At 39.0% G+C, this 18690-nt stretch overlaps 1 protein-coding gene across 2 annotated transcripts in view; it reads left to right on the top strand.

Annotated features, from left to right (window-relative positions):
• The first annotated feature begins 1354 nt into the window (after window positions 1-1354).
• DEK (DEK proto-oncogene) overlaps window positions 1355-18690 on the top strand; it is a 29977-nt gene continuing 12641 nt past the window's right edge. Inside the window, exons 1-7 of one of the 2 annotated variants that reach the window (XM_059938004.1) lie at window positions 1355-1827; window positions 2186-2339; window positions 6003-6104; window positions 6338-6447; window positions 7807-7901; window positions 8786-8906; window positions 13177-13365. In XM_059938004.1, the coding sequence (XP_059793987.1) occupies window positions 2195-2339; window positions 6003-6104; window positions 6338-6447; window positions 7807-7901; window positions 8786-8906; window positions 13177-13365 (762 nt within the window). In that variant the 5' untranslated portion in view covers window positions 1355-1827; window positions 2186-2194. Of the gene's footprint in view, window positions 1828-1970; window positions 2084-2185; window positions 2340-6002; window positions 6105-6337; window positions 6448-7806; window positions 7902-8785; window positions 8907-13176; window positions 13366-18690 lie in introns of those variants that run through there. The other variant, XM_059938005.1, reaches the window with a different exon arrangement.

The following is an 18690-nucleotide window of genomic DNA, read 5'->3' as shown; positions in this document are numbered from 1 at the left end:
TGCCTGCCAATGCAAGGGACACATGTTTGAGCCCTGGTCTGGGAAGATCCCACATGCCGTGGAGCAACTAAGCTCGTGCGTCACAACTACTGAGCCTGCGCTCCAGAGTCTGCGTGCCACAACTACTGAAGCCTGCACGCCTAGAGCCTGTGCTCTGCAACAAGAGAAGCCACCACAATGAGAAGCCAGTGCACCCCAACGAAGAGTAGCCCCTGCTTGCCGCAACTAGAGAAAAGCTCGGGCACAGCAATGAAGACCCAACGCAGACAAAAATAAATTTATTAAAAAAAAAAAGGTAACTCGCAACTTTTAGCTTGTGCATTTTTCTTTGGTGGACAACCACAAGTATTTTGAATTTTATTCCAAGTATGATGGGGAATCATTGGAGAGTCTTAAGCAAGCGAGTACCGAATCTGATAATTAAAACAAAAATACAAACAAATCACCTTGGCTGCTACGTGATTAGTAGGAGGTGGGGCTAGCAATGTGGAAGCCACCTGACCAGTGAGGGACTATGTCAAAATCCAAGCAAGAGAGTGAACAGGATCTGAGTGACATCAGTAGAGTGAAAAACGGTTTAAAATTTGAGGGTATAAGTGACAGGATTTGCTTACGTTTTCAGTAGGGGCACAAAAGGAAAAAAGAAGATTCAAAGAAAATGTCTAACTTTTGCCTTACAAACCGGAGTCCATTCAGGCAAATTTAACTGATCATATTTCTGTTAAGTTCGTCCAGTAAAAGGATCCTTTGGGCAGACAGTGGTTGAGGACTTCGGGGGAAAAAATGAAGGGAATCAAATACAGTAAGGGGGAGCATTTGGGCCGGGGGAAGCACTGTGTTGTTGTTTTTTTTTAAACAAAGCCAAAAGATGAGTTTATTGCAAGAGTTTCGACCTGCAAGCCCGGAAACTCAAGGGTATGGGAGCAATGTGTTCACTTTTTTAAACGTTGAGTTTTAAAGGATTCTGCGGAGCTGGTTTAGAACTCTGGGAGAAGAGTCTGGAATGGGTGATACCGTATTTCCTCTATGATAACTAACACACATGATTTCCCCCTACATTTACAGGTCTGGAAATCTTTTTCTCTCCGGTGACTGTGAACTTTCAACGTGGTAGGGGCTTTTCCCTTGCGGTGCACCTTACAAGCGACGGGGTCCTCCGAAATACAGCAGATTCGGGAGTCATCACCAGCGTGATCTCTGGGACCCAAATGCGATCGCTCACTTAGTTATTCCCCTCAACCTCTGGGAAATACTGTAGCAGCGACTTCACGGGATGTAAACTTCTTCACCACCCTCCGACCGCCCCCTCCCGGACCCGCGGCCGCTTCTCTTTTCCGGGAACGAGCCACGGAGACAATACACATGCAGGCCCTCTAGCGTTCTTCCGCTCGGCGCCGCCTCGCCGGTCCCGGGCCCGCTCCCGCCCGCCGCCCGGGAAGCGGCGCTTTCCCGGCAGAACGCCGACCTGACGCCGGACGCCGCCGGGGCGGCCCGGGAGCGCGCGGCCCCTCTGCCCGCGGCCAGGACGACCCTCACGCCCCCGCCGCGGCCCAGCCCGCCGGGGCTTCCCACAGAGGCGCCGGCCCGCCCCGCCTCCCCCACTCCGCGCGCGCCAACTCCCAGCCCGCGGCCCTGATTGGCCGCCGCATTCCCGCTTTCCTTCCCGAACCGCCATTTTGAAAATCTTGTTGATTCTGGGCAGCCGAGAGCGCGGCGCAAGCGTCACGCCAGCGAGCGGCCGGCGCGCGTCCTCCTCGGTGCCCGTCGCCGCCTCCCGGAGCGTCTTCGTGCCCTCGCGCGCCAGGCCCGCGGCGGCCGGGACCCGTGGTGAGGGCCGCGTTGGCGAAGGGGAGGCCGAGAGGGCGCGCGGGGCCCGCCCGCACCGCCGCGGCCATTTGGACGGCGGCCTGGGGCGGGGGAGGGGACGCGGGGCGGCCGGCGGCGCGGACCGGGCGGTGGGAGGGGCGGCTAGGCGCCCGCGCTTTCCCGCCTCAGGACGGCCGGACTGCCCGCGGGGCAAGAGGGAAGCCGCCCCCGGGGAGTGAGAGCAGCAGACCGGGCTACGCTGGGAGGCAACTTTGCGGTCAGGTTTCCCGCGGCTCCCGGGGGCGGCCGGCTGGGGCCGCCGCGTCCTTCCAGCCGGGGACGAGGGGACCGAGACGTGTGGCTTCCTCCCCGCCCGCAGGTCCACAGCATGTCCTCCTCCGGCCCTGCTGCAGAGGGAGAGGGAGCCCCCGCCCAGCCCGCGTCCGAGAAAGAGCCCGAAATGCCCGGCCCGAGAGAAGAAAGTGAAGAGGAGGACGAGGACGACGACGAGGAGGAGGAGGAGGAAGAGAAAGGTGGGGAGGAAGTCTCGTTGCTAGTGATCGATTTTACCGAAAACGGTGTTCTGGCTGTTTTTGCGCTTAGAGACGCTAAATCGGAGTGATTTTCAGTAAGAATGTTTGCGGAATTAGGGGTTTTTTTGTGTTGAGCAGTAGCAGAGAAAATAACTTTGGGAATTCCAATTTAAAAAAAAAAAATGACTCGTTCCGTTGTTACTACTTTGGAGTGCAGTTTACTTCTCGCCAGCAGCAGAGAAGTTCGTACCATTTTATCATTTGACAGGAAGTTTGTAAGTTTCAGATCTGTTTTTTTTTTTTTTTTGAAACTGCTAGCCTTGGAGGTTACTAAGGTAATGTTTTATTTTTGCTAATTTAAGTACACGTCCTTTTTTGAAGTTATTGTAGGGTCCTAACTGAAAGCACATATTAAGACTTGAAAAAGTTAGTAATACGAGTCCTGGAAATATTTTAATAGTTTTATTTGCCGAACTTCAGCAGACGTTCTTTTCGAAGGCTCAGGGGAGTTACTTTCACGGGGAAACACCGGTGAAAGCTGTCGCTCCCTTAGAAAGTAGTTACATACGAAAGCGGTGAACTGTGAAAGAAAGTTAAATGAGGGCTCAGCGCTGTCTCAGTTTTGGTGTTGAGGGAGAGCGGTAGTAGCCTGTTTGGACGCACGAAACCGAGGAGCCGTAGAGAATTGAGTGGTGCGTCCGTTTATCCAGGACGCATGGGGCAGTGCCTCTGAGGTGTGCCAGCTTCCTAAACTGTTTCTAACCACTTAAAGCTCCGTGCCACAGATCTTAGCCTTCTCTTGTGGTGTTAGCCCAATCTAGGTTTGTTTAATATTTGACTACCGCTCAACCAAACTTGGGAAGAGGTTTGAGGTTTTCGTCCCAAACCCAGGTTTCACTGTCAATTTTTTTTTTTTTTTTAAGTCTAAACCAGTCCACCGTCAGCACTTTTTATAAATACATTCTGGGTTGAGATTACACCGTGTGCCTTTTGTTTGTCTAAAGTGGTATGTGCTCCAAGAGGGGAAGCATGTCCACGTTTAAGTACAAAAACGCTTAGGAAAAATATGAATTATTTTTAAATTATTCATAATTTAATAACTGAAAATTGGCCGCGGTATCTCACTACTAGTCCAAGACTTTCTCAGCGCTTTTTCCTCCAGTTTTTGGTTTTGGATACCACCGAGATGATGAATTTCTTCACATCAGGAAGAAATTATAGAAGTCATGTAAAAATTCTATAAATGACCGGTACAGTAATGCTCGGGAGATTGATGGCAGTTTAAATTGTAATTTTTTTTTTAACATGAAAATTAAAAAAAAAAAATTATCCCCAGGCAGTTCTATAGTTGTCCTAATTTATTATTGTTCTCCTTTTCCTCATTTGAGGTGTTTGTGGAGCAGTTGAAATTGTGGGTGTTTTTATCCTACTTGGCCCTGAAAATTTAACTCTACTACTGAGGCATCATAGAAACAAGACACTGAAATTTGTGCCAAGTAAGGGGGTGAATTGACTTAGCTTGGCAGTGGTTTGGGGAGTGAGGGGAAGGGCGGTAGGAGATGCCTTGTAAAAGATGATTCCTAGGTTCTGTCTTTGGCAGCTGGGTGGATAGTACTGCCATTTTCTGAAAGATAGAATTCATGAAGGTGAGTGAGTTTGGAGATGATTATGACTTCTGTTTTGGATGCACTGAGTTTGGTGCCTGTAGGACATGAAGTGGAGCTGTTCACTTGACAGCCTGAAGCTCAGGAGAAGGCTCTGGGCTGGAGGTGGACCAGGCAAGTCATTAGCTTATAGATGCTAATCAGCAGCAAGCAAAGGGCTTCTGTCACGGAGTGGTCACCGGCGTTGCTTTAGAGTGCTTTCTCTTCACGCTACACTCCATTGCCAGCATACCCCTGCTGGAATCCCTTTCTTTTTACTAATTCCTTGTGGGCAGATCCTTACATCTCCAAATCTTACCTGTCCTTCAAAGCCAGATCCAATGTTTTGGTCCTTTTTCCATAATCCAAAAAGAATTACTCTTTCATCAACTCATAGAACTTTCTTTTTTTTTTTATGAAGGAAACCAGGTCCAGCAGAGCTGAAACTTTATTTATTATTCTTTTAAATTTGTTTATTTGGTTGTGCCGGGTCTTATTTATTTATTTTTATATATTTTTAAAATTTTTGGCTGTGTTGGGTCTTCGTTTCTGTGCGAGGGCTTTCTCTAGTTGTGGCAAGCGGGGGCCACTCTTCATCGCGGTGCGCGGGCCTCTCACTATCGCGGCCTCTCTTGTTGCGCAGCACAGGCTCCAGGCGCGCAGGCTCAGTAGTTGTGGCTCACGGGCCCAGTTGCTCCGTGGCATGTGGGATCTTCCCAAACCAGGGCGCGAACCCGTGTCCCCGGCATTGGCAGGCAGATTCTCAACCACTGTGCCACCAGGGAAGACCAGAACTTTCAATTTTATCTTTCTTAAAGTGTGTTACCATCTTCTACCTTGGAGTATATTTGTGTCTCATGGACCCCAGTAGACATGATCTCTTTCAAGAAATATTCAGTTTCTTAGTCATCTGTTGATGCCTCCTTAGTATCTAGTGCAACTTGGCACAAAACAGGCACGCAGGTGAATGAATGGAAGGACTTCCAACAATCTATAGTGTCCTCTTATTTATCTGACTTTATCTCAGTCAGAAAGTAAATGGGTTTTAGAAAAATCCAGCCTAGGGACTACCCTGGTGGCTCAGTGGTTAAGATTCTGCCTGCCAATGCAGGGGACACGGGTTCGATCCCTGGTCCAGGAAGATCCCACATGCCTCAGAGCAGCTAAGCCCGTGTGCCGCAACTACTGAGCCTGCGAGCCGCAACTACTGAAGCCCACGTGCCTAGATCCCGTGCTCCACAACAAGAGAAGCCACCGCAATGAGAAGCCCGCACACCGCAGCTAGAGAGAGCCTGTGTGCAGCAATGAAGACCCAACACAGCCAAAAATTAAAAAAAGAAAATCCAGCATAATGTTTAAATTGTAAAATATATATATTACCTAGCTTAGAAAAAAAAGCAGTCCGGACTAAACATTGCAAAACTTTTTTACATGGTTTTATGACCATTATTATGAACATCATTTATTGAACTACAAAGTAATGCCCTCCCAATTGATTGCCTTAAATGTAAACTTGTAGAATTTTACCCTAGCCATAGTAACTCCAGGCTGCTCTGCCTTACTGTTGTTTTTCTTCTGTCAGCTTACTAAATTATTGCTTTGCCCTGAATATCTCTTGAAGTTCTTATAATCTCAATCTAAACTTGCTGTTTTCTGATGTACGGTAAATGGAATCCCAATTAATAGAATTATGTCTAGTCAAATCGTAGGTTTAATGAGCACCTTGGCGATTTTTCACAAATAAAATGACTGGACTTCCATAGCAATAATTGTAGCTGGATAGAAGTTTGTTTGCTTTCTGATTTTTTTTTTAAACTGGTTCCCCTGTGGGGTTGCCAGGTAAGTAAAGTGTTACTTTTAAAAAACTTCAGTGATGCTATTAACTTATCAAGTATTTTCATCTCTATTGTATCATTTGCTTCTCAAAATCATGCTCAGGAGAAGAGTTTATGTTTATGTAAAAAAGTTAATACCTTCTTTAAGCTTTTTGTTATTTAAGAAGTATTAAATTAATTTATAGAAAAGAGTCTCATCGTGGAAGGCAAGAGGGAAAAGAAAAAAGTAGAGAGGTTGACAATGCAAGTCTCTTCCTTGCAAAGAGAGCCATTTACAATTGCACAAGGTAAGTTTATGTTCCTTTCATTTTATAGTGAAAACGCCTAAATGTACAAAATGATGGATAGCAGTGCTTATTAGTTTTTAGTGTTTACTAAGTAGCAATATATAACTGGTGTAATTCTATTTAATTTGCCCTATTAGAGCAGAAGTTATATGTAAATTATGCTGTAAAAATAATTCTCATTAAATTAAATGTTCTAACACATAATGGGTATTTAACATGGTATTTTTTCCTAGGAAAGGGGCAGAAACTTTGTGAAATTGAAAGGATACATTTTTTTCTGAGTAAGAAGAAAACGGATGAACTTAGAAATCTACATAAACTGCTTTACAACAGACCAGGCACAGTAAGACCTTTTTTATACCTTTTACCTAGTAGTATACTTACGTGTTAAAATACTTCACAATAGAAGCATAATTTTAGTTCTGGAAAGGACTTAAGCAATCAACTAGATCAATCTCCATACCCTACAAAAGTGAGCCAGCCGACACACTGTTGAATGAGTTATCACAGGACACGTAGCTGGATATTAGCCATTAGTATTTTAACATCCAGGGCTCTTTATACTGTAGTTGTTTTTAAGGCAAACTGAAATTTCACATTGTGAAATCAAAATTATGATGATTTTAGTGATTTTAACTGTATTAGAAGAAATTTATTTTTTGGATTTTTTAAAAACTAATTTATATTTATTTATTTATTTGACTGCGCTGGGTCTTAGTTGTGGCACACGGGATCTAGTTCCCTGACCAGGGATCAAACCCAGGCCCCCTGTATTGGGAGCACGAGGTCTTAACCACTGGACCACGAGGGAAGTCCCTTTTTTGGATGTTTCTAACCATTCAGAAATAAATGATACAGCATATTGTATCTCATTTTGAGGAAATATCTGTTAAATTAGGTGGTAAGTTTTTGCCAATGTTAGAATAAATCAGTGTTTCATTTACTGAATTACTATACTGTACACACAACTTCAGTATTCCATATAAGTGAGGAGACTTTGCTTTGAGCTGTGAGTGGGCAAAGTAAAGTTTGACATTGTTTGACTGTCTGAAGCATGGTAAAATTTATTTTCATGTGTGTTACCTCATTCGACCCTGACAACAATCTAATCTACCCAAGTCCCATTACTGCTAAATGGTATTAACTTTTGGAGGTGCTCTGTTCTTTACTTTTTAAGGAATCAATCCCTGACTTTCTGTTGGAAAATAAGAAATATTACTAGTAACTTGTATTATTTAAGGAAAGGATGTCATTTTTTTTTAAATGTTATTTATTTATTTTGGCCGCACCGCACGGCTTGTGGGATCTTAGTTCCCTGACCAGGGACTGAACCCGGGCCCTTGGCAGTGAGAGCATGGAGCCCTAACCTCTGGACCGCCAGGGAGTAGTCTGTCTTTTTAGTAACTTTCCACATCCCCTGGTGCTGTCAGATAACATTTAGTTGTGGTTTTATAATTACTAGTAAAAATTCCCAGATGAAATACATTTCAATTCAAGTTGTTATTTTCAAAGAATTGAGTTTGTGAACACTTTATAATGTTAATATTCTGGTAGCAAATACAGTTTTCCAATGTGAAGAAAAAATGTTGAATACACCAATATTATAATGTGGAGACAGGTGTGAAAATAAAGGTGTTGGCTTTGAAATTTGTGTACATCACTGGGTAATAAGTAGCATTAATGATAGGAGAAACATTTTCAGGTGTCCTCATTAAAGAAGAATGTGGGTCAGTTCAGTGGATTTCCATTTGAAAAAGGAAGTATCCAATATAAAAAGAAGGAAGAAATGTTGAAAAAGTAAGTTATTTTTATAAATATCATAGTTAATGTGCTTCAAACTTAATTTTAAACATTTAAATATAACTGCCCTTACGTTTTCAGTGGACTGCTGATTCTTTGCTTTAAATTCCAAGACCATGTCATCATAAAGTATTAACTATTTCCGATAAATAGCGGCTGTCAAGATTATTGAAAACTCAAAGACATTTCTGTTTCTTAGAAGAACGATACAGGTAAATCATTCACACAGTACAAAATTCAGGAGGTCCAAAGGAAATGTAGTGAAAACTCTTCCATTCCTGTTCCCTGTGAGCCACTCTGTTCTCCCACTTATAGGTACCATTTAAACTATTTTGAAGTTAATCAGTTTGATAGAAATCATTTCCATCCTAACGCAAACAAGATGATATATTCTTTAAAAAAAATTTTTTTAATGAGATGATATATTCTTATAAGAGTTTTTGTTCATTAAGTCCCCTGTAGTTTAAAAACTCTGAGTATTAAAGGTCATTACCTGTACCTTGTTTGAGACATTGTCAGTAGGAATACTCAGGGGAAAATGTATTGTTTAATCACCAGCCAGAAGAATTAACAAGTTTGTGAATTTTATGGTATTGAAAACTTTTTACGTTATATTTCAGTGAACTAAGTGAATTTATTTTCATACCACCTTTAAAACTTAATTGGTAAATGATGTTTTCCATTTATTAATAATTACATCTGGTTGCATTTTGTGCAGTAGTCACGATTATCGGGAGTACTTCTAAGATTCAGAGAAGCATTGGCTGTCTTCTTAATGTTTGTGGCTGAGCCAGTTTGGTTAGCTGTTATCTTTATATTGTGGAGAATGTTTATAAACTTTCCTACGTAATCACATTGGTTTCTTCCATTATCTGTTTCAGATTTAGAAATGCCATGTTAAAGAGCATCTGCGAGGTTCTTGATTTGGAGCGATCAGGTGTAAATAGTGAACTGGTGAAAAGGATCTTGAATTTCTTAATGCATCCAAAGCCTTCTGGCAAAGTGAGGATCACTTTTTACTATTTCAGTAACAAATCAGTTATTTGTAGTGTCTCCATTCTCTTTTTTTCTGGAACATTTTAATTAGCATTGCTGTCAACATTCAGTAATATCTTTTACATTCAAAGAATGTGCCTTCCGTGGACATATCTGCAACAGTTTCATGATAGAAATAACAGAGAAGGCATACGGATGTGTTTTCCCTTATCAGATGTAAAGGATGTAAGATTAAGAAAAATAATTGTTAACTAAATGTCAAATGGGACAGAAATACAAAGGAAGTATCCAGAGTTATGTATCTACAAGGCACTTGAAGAACAGAAACAGGTTGAGCTGAGGGTGAGGTGTTGGGCTGGTGAGGGAGAGTGTGCAACCTGTAATCAGATCAGGAAAGGCAAGGTGGTGTATTAGAGCTGGATATTTACTAGATACTGGAATAAGGTTATGAAAAAGTGACAGAAAAAAGCTGGCTCTTTGAAGTTTCTTGGACTGTATTTCCAGAATCATCAGGAGAGCCCAGGAGCTGGACAGGGAAGTAAAAGTCTTACAGTTTTCACTACTCTTCTAAAATCTGGATTAGGTTTGCCCTGATTGTTTAACAGTAACAAAGGACATCACTGAGTTGAAATGTTTATTGAAGTGTTAATTATATGACCTTGCATTTTCAGTTTGTTTTCTATCTTTTAGCAGATATTTTCATATTTTCTCATTTTGATAGGAAAGAAATTGGGAAGAGATCTAGAGGGCCTAGGAGTTCAGGGGAATACCGTCAGTGAGGGGAGAAGGGCATTAAGATTAGAAACCAGAAAATAGCTCTGGGACTTTTTGTCTGCTCTTGGTCCTGTTGACCATTAGCTGGATAGTGATACCTAAGGATATTTTTGTCATACAGCTACAAACTGAAGGCGTATGGTAATGGGGAAGGAGGGGTTCTAGTTGATTTATTTAAAAGGTGAGTTTGAACACTATTTCCCCAGAAGCAATTACTAAGTTGCCTGAGTTGTGAGGGATATGTTTATATTCAACGTTTCCTCGGTGATTTTCAAATGTGTTAGTTTCAAGACCCAATTACCCTCTTAAAATCAATGAGGACCTCAAGAGCTTTTGTTTATGTGGGTTATTTTGATATTTACTGTATTCTAAATTAAAACTGAAAAATTCTAAAATAACGACAGGCTCACTACGTGTTAACAAAAGTAATATTTTGTATGAAAAATAACTATACTTTACAAAATTTTAATGAGAAGAATGGCATTCTGTTTTTGCAAATCTGTCTGGCTTAAGAGACGACAGCTCTATTCTCATTTGCTTCTGCATTTCCTTCTGTTGCAATGTATTGATTTGCTTGAAGTACATGAAGAAAATCCAGCCACACACAGCTGTGTATCTAGAAAAAGGAGGGATATTTTTAAAACCCTTTCAGATAATTGTGGATAGTCTCCTTTGATATAACACCAAAACTCCACAGTGGGGAGGTTCTTAAAGGTTAGTTGTAATGTATCTAAAACCATGTTAATAAACTTGGACCTTTTACCTATGCATGATTTTGTAATATGCACTCTACATTTGGAAAATGTTGGTTCCCTGAATTATGCATATCTTCCAAATGCTGGCGCATTTCACTGAACACTGTCAAAAAGTCACATTCATTAATATAACCATCGTCTCATCAGAAAAAAAAATCTTTAGGTATTGGGAGGCTGTCAGGTCCATGATAGTGGATGTGAACTTTCCAAAATTTTCATTTTCACTTGAAATTTATCATGGGCAATAAATACTGTCAGTTTTTTTTTGAGGTGACAGGCTCACATTTATTTTTGAGACTATGTCTATTACCTAAGTCTGAATAGGCATAGTTTTTAAATTATTCTTTTAAAAATGATAGTCCATGAAAAAAGGTAGCTTAGTTCACTGCTCAGTTGTGCAAGTGCTTTTCCTTGAGAAGATCAGTGAACTTCCTTATGTAGCCAAAGTACTCTATGTGTACCTCCCATTTTGTTACACAGATGTTATAAAGACATGTACTCAAAGGTTGAGAGTTAACACAGTATTTACTGTTTCATCAAGAACCGGTGTGTGGTTGTGAGGAGTATAATGACTACAAACATAGTTTGCTGCCTCCATCTCGATAAGGTACCAGTAGGTTTACCCACCTTTGCTTTTTGCACAATTACTACAAATGTCAACGCAGTGAAAAGAGCGAATAAATAATGCCTTGGTATTATTATGAAAATAGTTCTGACCTTTTGGACTTCTGGAAAGGTCTCAGGAAACCGCAGGTTCCATGAACCAGACTTTGAGAACCACTGTTTTATCCTTTTTTATGGAATCTTAGTTACTCTTATATCCATTTTTCATATCTGATTCTGTGATGATTACTCCTTAATCTAATGGTATCAATCTCAAGCTATTTTCTGTGCCACCATATGCTTCCATCATTTAAGGAAAACACTATAAAGTCATTAATACTAATTTTTTCTGCTCTAGAATAGTCTTAAAATTATTGATTTAACATTGTTTTACTATCTTTTTGTACTTCTAGCTTGACTATTAATCAGATTTTGTTTCCAAAAAGGGATGATGCTCTTGACATTGGATTCTGATTAATAGATTCAGCTATTTTTAGAACCAGTATAGGAAAGCTCTAAGGCATTTATATATTATTAATTTTTTAAAATGAAAGTCTCTTCATTTATTTTTAGAAGTTGCATTTTCTTGATTGGTTTCTTGAATGATGCAGCATTCTTTCATTTTCTTGTATAAATTTATCCAGCATCCATTCCAGTTCTCATCTTACTGGTTTCACATACAGATTATATTCCTATTACCTGCATCTGGTTCCTGAGCTGACATAGTGAGGGATATCACATTTTTCAAATATATTCATGTCTTGGATTTCATTTAGTGAGTAGTGAGAGTTTGGATGGTGAGTTACCTTTTCTCCAAACAAGCATATCGAAGAATTTATCCAGATGGATTTGGTTCCTGGTAATAGGTGGTAATGGCAGTAGTTCACATAACAAGGTTATCTGTATACATTCTAGGAGGTTTCTTGTGGAGAACCTCTCTGAGAAATATCTTTGGTCCACTAACTTATTTTCTGGAGGTACCTACATTGGCTGTTTCCCAGTCTGTCTTTAGAGAAGGGTAGGTTGTGTGGGCAAGCTAGAGGCTGTCCTGTGGGTTGTAGATAGCCTGAAAATGCCACATTACACAAAGCAGCCACCTTTTCTTAATTTTTGTACAGGTAACAGTGACCCCTAAGACTGAAAGTTCCTGGAAGAGAAGGGACCTGTGGTTCTGCTAGTTTTCATGAGAGATAGCTTAAAGTTACCAATAACATTTACACAGTCGCGTATCTTAAGGTTACGTTACAGAATTTTCCTTATTGTAGAAAATAACATAGGCAAAAATAAAGACAAAAGATGCCCGTGATTTTAGAAGTAAATAATTTTAATTCCTTAGTCTTTGTCTTTTCAGATCCTTTATGCAAGGTTATTTTATAGTTTTCAATTTCAGAAGTTAGTAAGTACTCCCCTAAGAAAGCATTTAAAAATTAAATTTGTTAGTTAATCAAATTATTTTCCTCATGTGATCTCTGCTTTTTAAATATACATGGTTTAATTGAATATCAAAGTAATGGCAGTGGTACTTATTTTGTGGTTCTTAATTCGTTTCATAATTAACATACTCAACACTTATTGCATATTTAAAATCATCAGTGAGAATATAATCCTGGCATTATTGAAAGTAGAACCCATAGGTAATATGAATATAAACTATATGTTTCATAAATTCAAGATGTGTAAAGTGAGGTTTTATTTCCTTTATGGATGATTCCTCCTGGTCGATTAGTGGGTCCCCTAAAGCAAGAAGGCAGTGATAGTTTTAATGCTTGTAGGAGTGAAATAAATAGCAAGTCTAACTGAAAATATTGTCTTGATGAAGTGTAAACAAATACCTGAACTTAACACAGTGTGCACTTGGGCTTCTAGTCCCATATCAGAATGTAGAACACAGACTTCTTTCAAATATGTGAAGAGTCTCTTGCCTAGAACCTAAGGTTCTAAAAAAATGGAAGGGTATTGGTAGTGCAGACAAAAAGGTTGACTTGACACATGAAGTTAAAGATGAGTTATACTCTGTAAAGCTGCTAAGCTTGGAAATAAAATTTCTTGAGACAGGAACAAGAAGAGTTGAGAAGTAGTTATCAAAAAGAGGTGATTGACTTGGAAATATAATACCTCATTGATGTTATCCTTATTTTACGCAGCCATTGCCAAAATCTAAAAAAAGTTCTAGCAAAGGCAACAAGAAGGAACGGAACAGTTCTGGAATGTCCAGGAAAGCTAAGCGAACCAAATGTCCTGAAATTCTGTCAGATGAATCTAGCAGTGATGAAGAGGAAAAGAAAAACAAAGAAGAGTCTTCAGATGATGAAGATAAAGAAAGTGAAGAGGAGGTAAAATGTTGGGGTTTTTTCCTCATTTCTTTCCATGGAGAGAGTTAAATACTCCTGCTGTATAATAGATTAAGACAGAAAGCATAGATTTGAAGGAACCATATATGTACCATGTTGGTTTTTAATTCCAAAGACACAGAAATGATTACGTGTAAACCCTTTCTTTCCCTTAAGGAGCTTTTAGTTTTATTGCCATGCCAGAGTGTAAGAGTTGGAAAAGAATGAGGTTGATGTGCACTAGGTTTGAGCTGGACCTTGAAGACTAGAGTACGTAAATGAAGGGCGAGGAGTGCATATCCTGACAGGAACACAAAGGAGATTTTTAAAGAAATTTTTCATAGTATATTAATATTTTATGATTGACTTGTACCATTTTATTCTGCTTTATGCAAAAAGCAAGGGGTTTAAGGACCACCATTTTATCTCAGTTTGGGATTATTTAATGACACTAGTGGCATTTGAAGTTTATATGATTGGTGGGCAAATTTTGTGTCACTTAGGAATGCCCGTCATTTTCTTTTACTTAGGAGTATTTATAAAATGTTGAGAATATTTAGTTTCCGAAGAAAAACTTTGGGAAGAGGAGAGCTGCTGAACCATGTAAGGGGTTAGCTTTACCCTCTCCTTAATATGTATCTTCAATCAAGTAGATGAGGAAGAGGGTACAAGGAGATGATTTCCTGTTATTGTTAACAGTGTTTTGCTGGCTCTATTTTAACTTGTTTTGGTGCTCTCTTTAATGATCAAAACTTGATCTGTAAATTGGGTAATCCCCCTTGTCTTATGTAGGGGCTTGATTAATGTGGCTTGACATTTTGGACCAAGATGATTCTTTGGTGTTGGAGGGCTGTCTTCTGCATTGCAGAGTGTTTGCCCACTAGATGCCGGTAGCACATCCCTGCCCCCAGCCTCCAGCTGTGAAAACCAAAACTGTCTCTAGACATTGCCAAATGTCCCCTGAGGGCAAAATCACCTTCAGTTGATAACTGCTGGATTAGAGAGAATAAAGATGTGGTGAACTGTGATTTTATAGGTGTGCATTTTGTATATACTTGTCTTTAGGTATTTAAAATCCGTGCTTGTTTTAATGTCAGATTTTATAAAGACTTCTATAGAGCTAAGTATAGAATGCTTCATAATTTTAAAAAGGATACTACAGATCCAGCAGGTGTTTCATAACTAGTATCTTAATATATTTTTGGTGTGAAGGAAGATGAGTAATCTGAGCACTGGGGTTTTTATGGAATAGATTTTAAGGACATGTAGGAGGAAAACGTGTTATTTATATGTGAATATAAATAGTAGCAATTTTGCAGTAATAGATTTCCTCATTCAACAAATTTTTGGTTATCTACTATTGTGTATTCACTACGCTTCCCAAGACCTTTTTAAAGGCAGACTTAAAGCATGAAAAGTTGTCGTAGAATGTAAACATCTAATTTTTTTTGTAGAAGCAAGATGATTAGGAGCATGGCCTTTGGAAACTGGGTTCAAATCCCAGCTGTACTCTGATTATCACTGTTTGACTTTGGGCAAGTTACTTATAAATTCTGTACCTCAGTTTCCCATCTTTAAAATGAGGATAATGATAGTACCAGCCTCCAAGGGTTGTATTAAGTGCCTTTATTTAAAGCACTTAGAGTAGTACTTGGCACAAGTACTATATAAGTGTTAGCTGCTGCTATTACTATTAGTATTAAGATGACATTTTACCATATGCAAGATTTATAAATCCAGTCTTCTTGTCATTACTAAGGTGCAGGTTAAAAAGTGAGGGTATTTTACACTTGTTTTCTCATTTGCTTTCCAGATTATTGTCCCTTTGTTCTGAATAGAGTTAGTTGACATCTGTGAATGTAGATGACTCCTGATTTATAACCATATTGGTTCCTGGATAATGATTACAAATGGAACTGTCCCACTACAAATCAAAGCCTTAAACGAGGATCATTTGCTAGAAACCCAGGTCAAATGATGAAAATCCATGGAGGAAAAAAAACCACAAAAATGCCTTTCATACATTAAGTATATAAAGTCACACAATATAAAAGCTATATCATAATGCTCTGTTTTCTGCTTTGGTTTTTCTACTTGGGCTGGTATTGACAGACTTCATAAAATATAATGCCAGTAAAATCTGGACTGAGAAATCTTTCTTTTTTCCTGATAAATCACCCTCTAGCAAACATAGGTATTCTTCATTTCTTTAAAGACTCCTTCAAATTTAGGGCCATCCTCCTCAAAAACTTTATTGCTGATTCCATTACTGTGAAAGGCTCTGATTGCCTTTGAAAGGTAAGTGCTGGCAGGAAGGATAGTATTTCTATAGTAACTTTGTTTTCCCTTATTCTATTTTTTTGAAGAGTCTGTTAAGTGACAGCCTTGTTAGGGACTTCATAAACTGAGGTATTTTTGGTCAGTACTATGAAAGGACCTCTTTTCTAAGAGGCTATACAGAGGAATTGCAGGCTGATTGGAAAAGTTGAGGATTGCTTATAGATGGAATTTTTTTTGCAGATTTTTTTTCATGGAAAATTACTGGGTTAATACTATTTATTTTTATTTCCTGAAATGAATTTTTCCTTCATAGGTAAGACTTCTCCCTGTTAAGATCAGCTTCTTGTTTTAGATTCTTGGAGTAAATAACTGAACTTGTTTCTTGTTTCCTCTGTAAATTGAGAGCTTTGGACCAAATAATCTATATCATACTGCTGAAGTCAGAAGTTTTAAGCAGAAATCCAGTTCAAGTTATAGTTGTTCATTAGCCAGTTATATGAGGCTGAATATTATTCACCTGCTACTTTCCATATTTAGCTGTGTGAAAGAGTAGGATACTTAATTTATAAGTAAATATTATTTTAAAATGTAGGTTTGAAATCACTGAAAACTGCAGTTAAAAAAGAATTGGCAGGGTTGTTTTTTTTTTTAAGTCTTTTATATGAAATATGTCACATTTAGCATGTTAGCCAGCAATTGCTAAGACATTTTGTTTGAGGCTCTCTGTACCTATACCTCTGTTTCTATGATATGCAGTGAGCGGTTCACAGCAGTTTTTAATTCTCTTTTTCTTTAAAATTAATTCAAATAAGAAGGTGCTCTTTCTGAGTGTGACCTGGGTAATAATTCCTTTATAAAAGAGCTGGTCTAAACTTCTTTATCACCTTGGCTCTTGGACATTTGCTTACTTAGGGCAGTAGAGGGAGAGCAATTTGGAACCAGGAAGAAACTGATAGATGAGGTTTCTTTAGAATGAGAGAATAGAGGTTTAATTATTTTCTGTAAACTTATGAAAATCAACTGATTTACACATTGGAGTGCATCTTTAGGGGAGGATTCCTGAAATGAACCAGTGAGATTAAACCATACTCAGGCATGCCGTTCACAACAGGTATTACCTTAGGTACAGAGAAATTATTGAGAGTACAGAAAAAAGAAAGGAGAAGCAGTGCTCTCCACATTAGAGAAAACAATTCTATTTTAGACACTTAAAAGCTAGCTTAATGCTTCTTCAGTTTTTGTTTCCTAGTGTTTTTATAAATACTCTTTATCTCTAGGAAAGTATAAAACAAACTATGGATATTTACTTCGTGAATATTGAATTTATCTGAATGTTCCCAGATACATCAGGAATATCTTCAGCTCTGAATACTTAAAAGCCCTACTGATAATGTCCAAAACAGGAGTTCCCTTTTTCTTTCAGGACAAGAAGTCCGCAGAGAGGCAATTCTGGGCTACTAGAGCGGCTCAAGAAAGGTACTAAGAATCTGGGGACTGTCTCTTCCTGAGCCACCATCTTTACGTGTGGCATTAAACCTCATGATCTCAGGATGATTGTTTTACCTTTAGGCATTGTATCCTTGTTCCAGATAAAAAAAAGAGCAAAGGGCTTTTCTTCTAGTGATGTTTTTGGCTTTTTCCCCCCTGTCAGGGATACCTTTTACCAGAGATCTCCATGTACATCTCATTGGCCAGAACTTTTTACCCAGCCACCTCTAGTTGTAGGGGAGGCCAGTAAGACCCAAGTGTTAGCTTTCCTGCGTCTGTAGGAGGAAGGCAGATAAAAAGTGTGATGTTGAGTGAGCCATCCTACAAAGTTTACCAAGTGAGAGAAATTTTCAGTTATAGTTTTGATAAACATTTGGACCATTTGAGGGATTATTTGGTAGTGGTGGGAGGGTGAACATGAAAGCTTTGTTAGTCCTTAAATATGTTCTAAAAAATAAGAATTCCCCCATCTCAATCTGATCAGAGGAATTACAGAATTATATAAACTATTGAAACCTTTTGTTGGAAGGCAAAATTGAATAATTACCATAATAAAATCTGTTTAGGGTTAAACTTGCTTTCATAATCTTTTGTGGAATATAGCAAGGCTTGCACATTCTTTACTCTTGGCACTCTCGAGTTTTCTCAGCCAAGTTGTTAAAAGAATAGTGTATTTTAAGCTAATACTTATTTTGTTCATCTGTTCACCCAGTACAACCTTTCTGCTGTGAGGACAGGATTCTGGCTCTGTGACAGGCGTCTTTTTTGGAGACCCTCCTTCAATAGCCCTGCTGCCTATAAAAGATAGGTAAGCCTTCTCCCAAGATTTTTTTTTTTGCCTTCCTTCAAAAAGTGCTCATGTCATTCCTCTGATTCTATACCTTCATGGTTATCAGACACATGGAAAATCTCCTTCAAATTTTTTAAAATTTATATTACTACAGTACATTGTAAAAAGTTTAGATGACAGTACATTGTACTACCTGAAATTAATGGCAGCTCTCAGTTTTATCTGTTTCCCTTTAGCACATAAAAAATACCTACAGTACTGGATGGTCCTGATTGAACTACTCACAGCATATTCAAAAATGGCAAACCAGAATCTTAGAAATAAATCCCATGAGAATTTGGAAACTAGCTTTTTCTTTTTTTTTTTTTCACCTAATTTTTTCCCATACATTTTGCTAAAAGACTCAAAGTCTTGCCTCCTATTTGATTAAATAACAAAGGTGTTAAGTATCAAAGTACTTCCAACATTTTTACTTTATAATGCCACATACTGTGTTTAATTACTGAAATATTCAGAATATTTTTAAAAAGACATAAAATAGGGGGCCAGTACTTGGTTTTTAATGTAATCACTTTTCAGTTGCTCAGTTCAATAAATTGAGAGTGTGCTAAGTGCTGTTGGGGTTACAGAAGATATTTTCCTACCCAAATACCATTTGATTGACACTTTATAGGATTTCAAAAGAAAGAGAATCTCTCTGTGTGTTGATGAGTGAAAGCTTTGGGGAGAGATGGAAGAAATACCAATTGAAATTGACCTTGGGGATAGAA

This window comes from Balaenoptera ricei, chromosome 11 (genome assembly GCF_028023285.1).
Source record: "Balaenoptera ricei isolate mBalRic1 chromosome 11, mBalRic1.hap2, whole genome shotgun sequence".
Classification (NCBI taxonomy): Eukaryota; Metazoa; Chordata; class Mammalia; order Artiodactyla; family Balaenopteridae; genus Balaenoptera; species Balaenoptera ricei.
The sequence above is the reverse complement of the archived record's forward strand: the minus strand, read 5'-3'. Positions and strand labels throughout refer to the sequence as shown.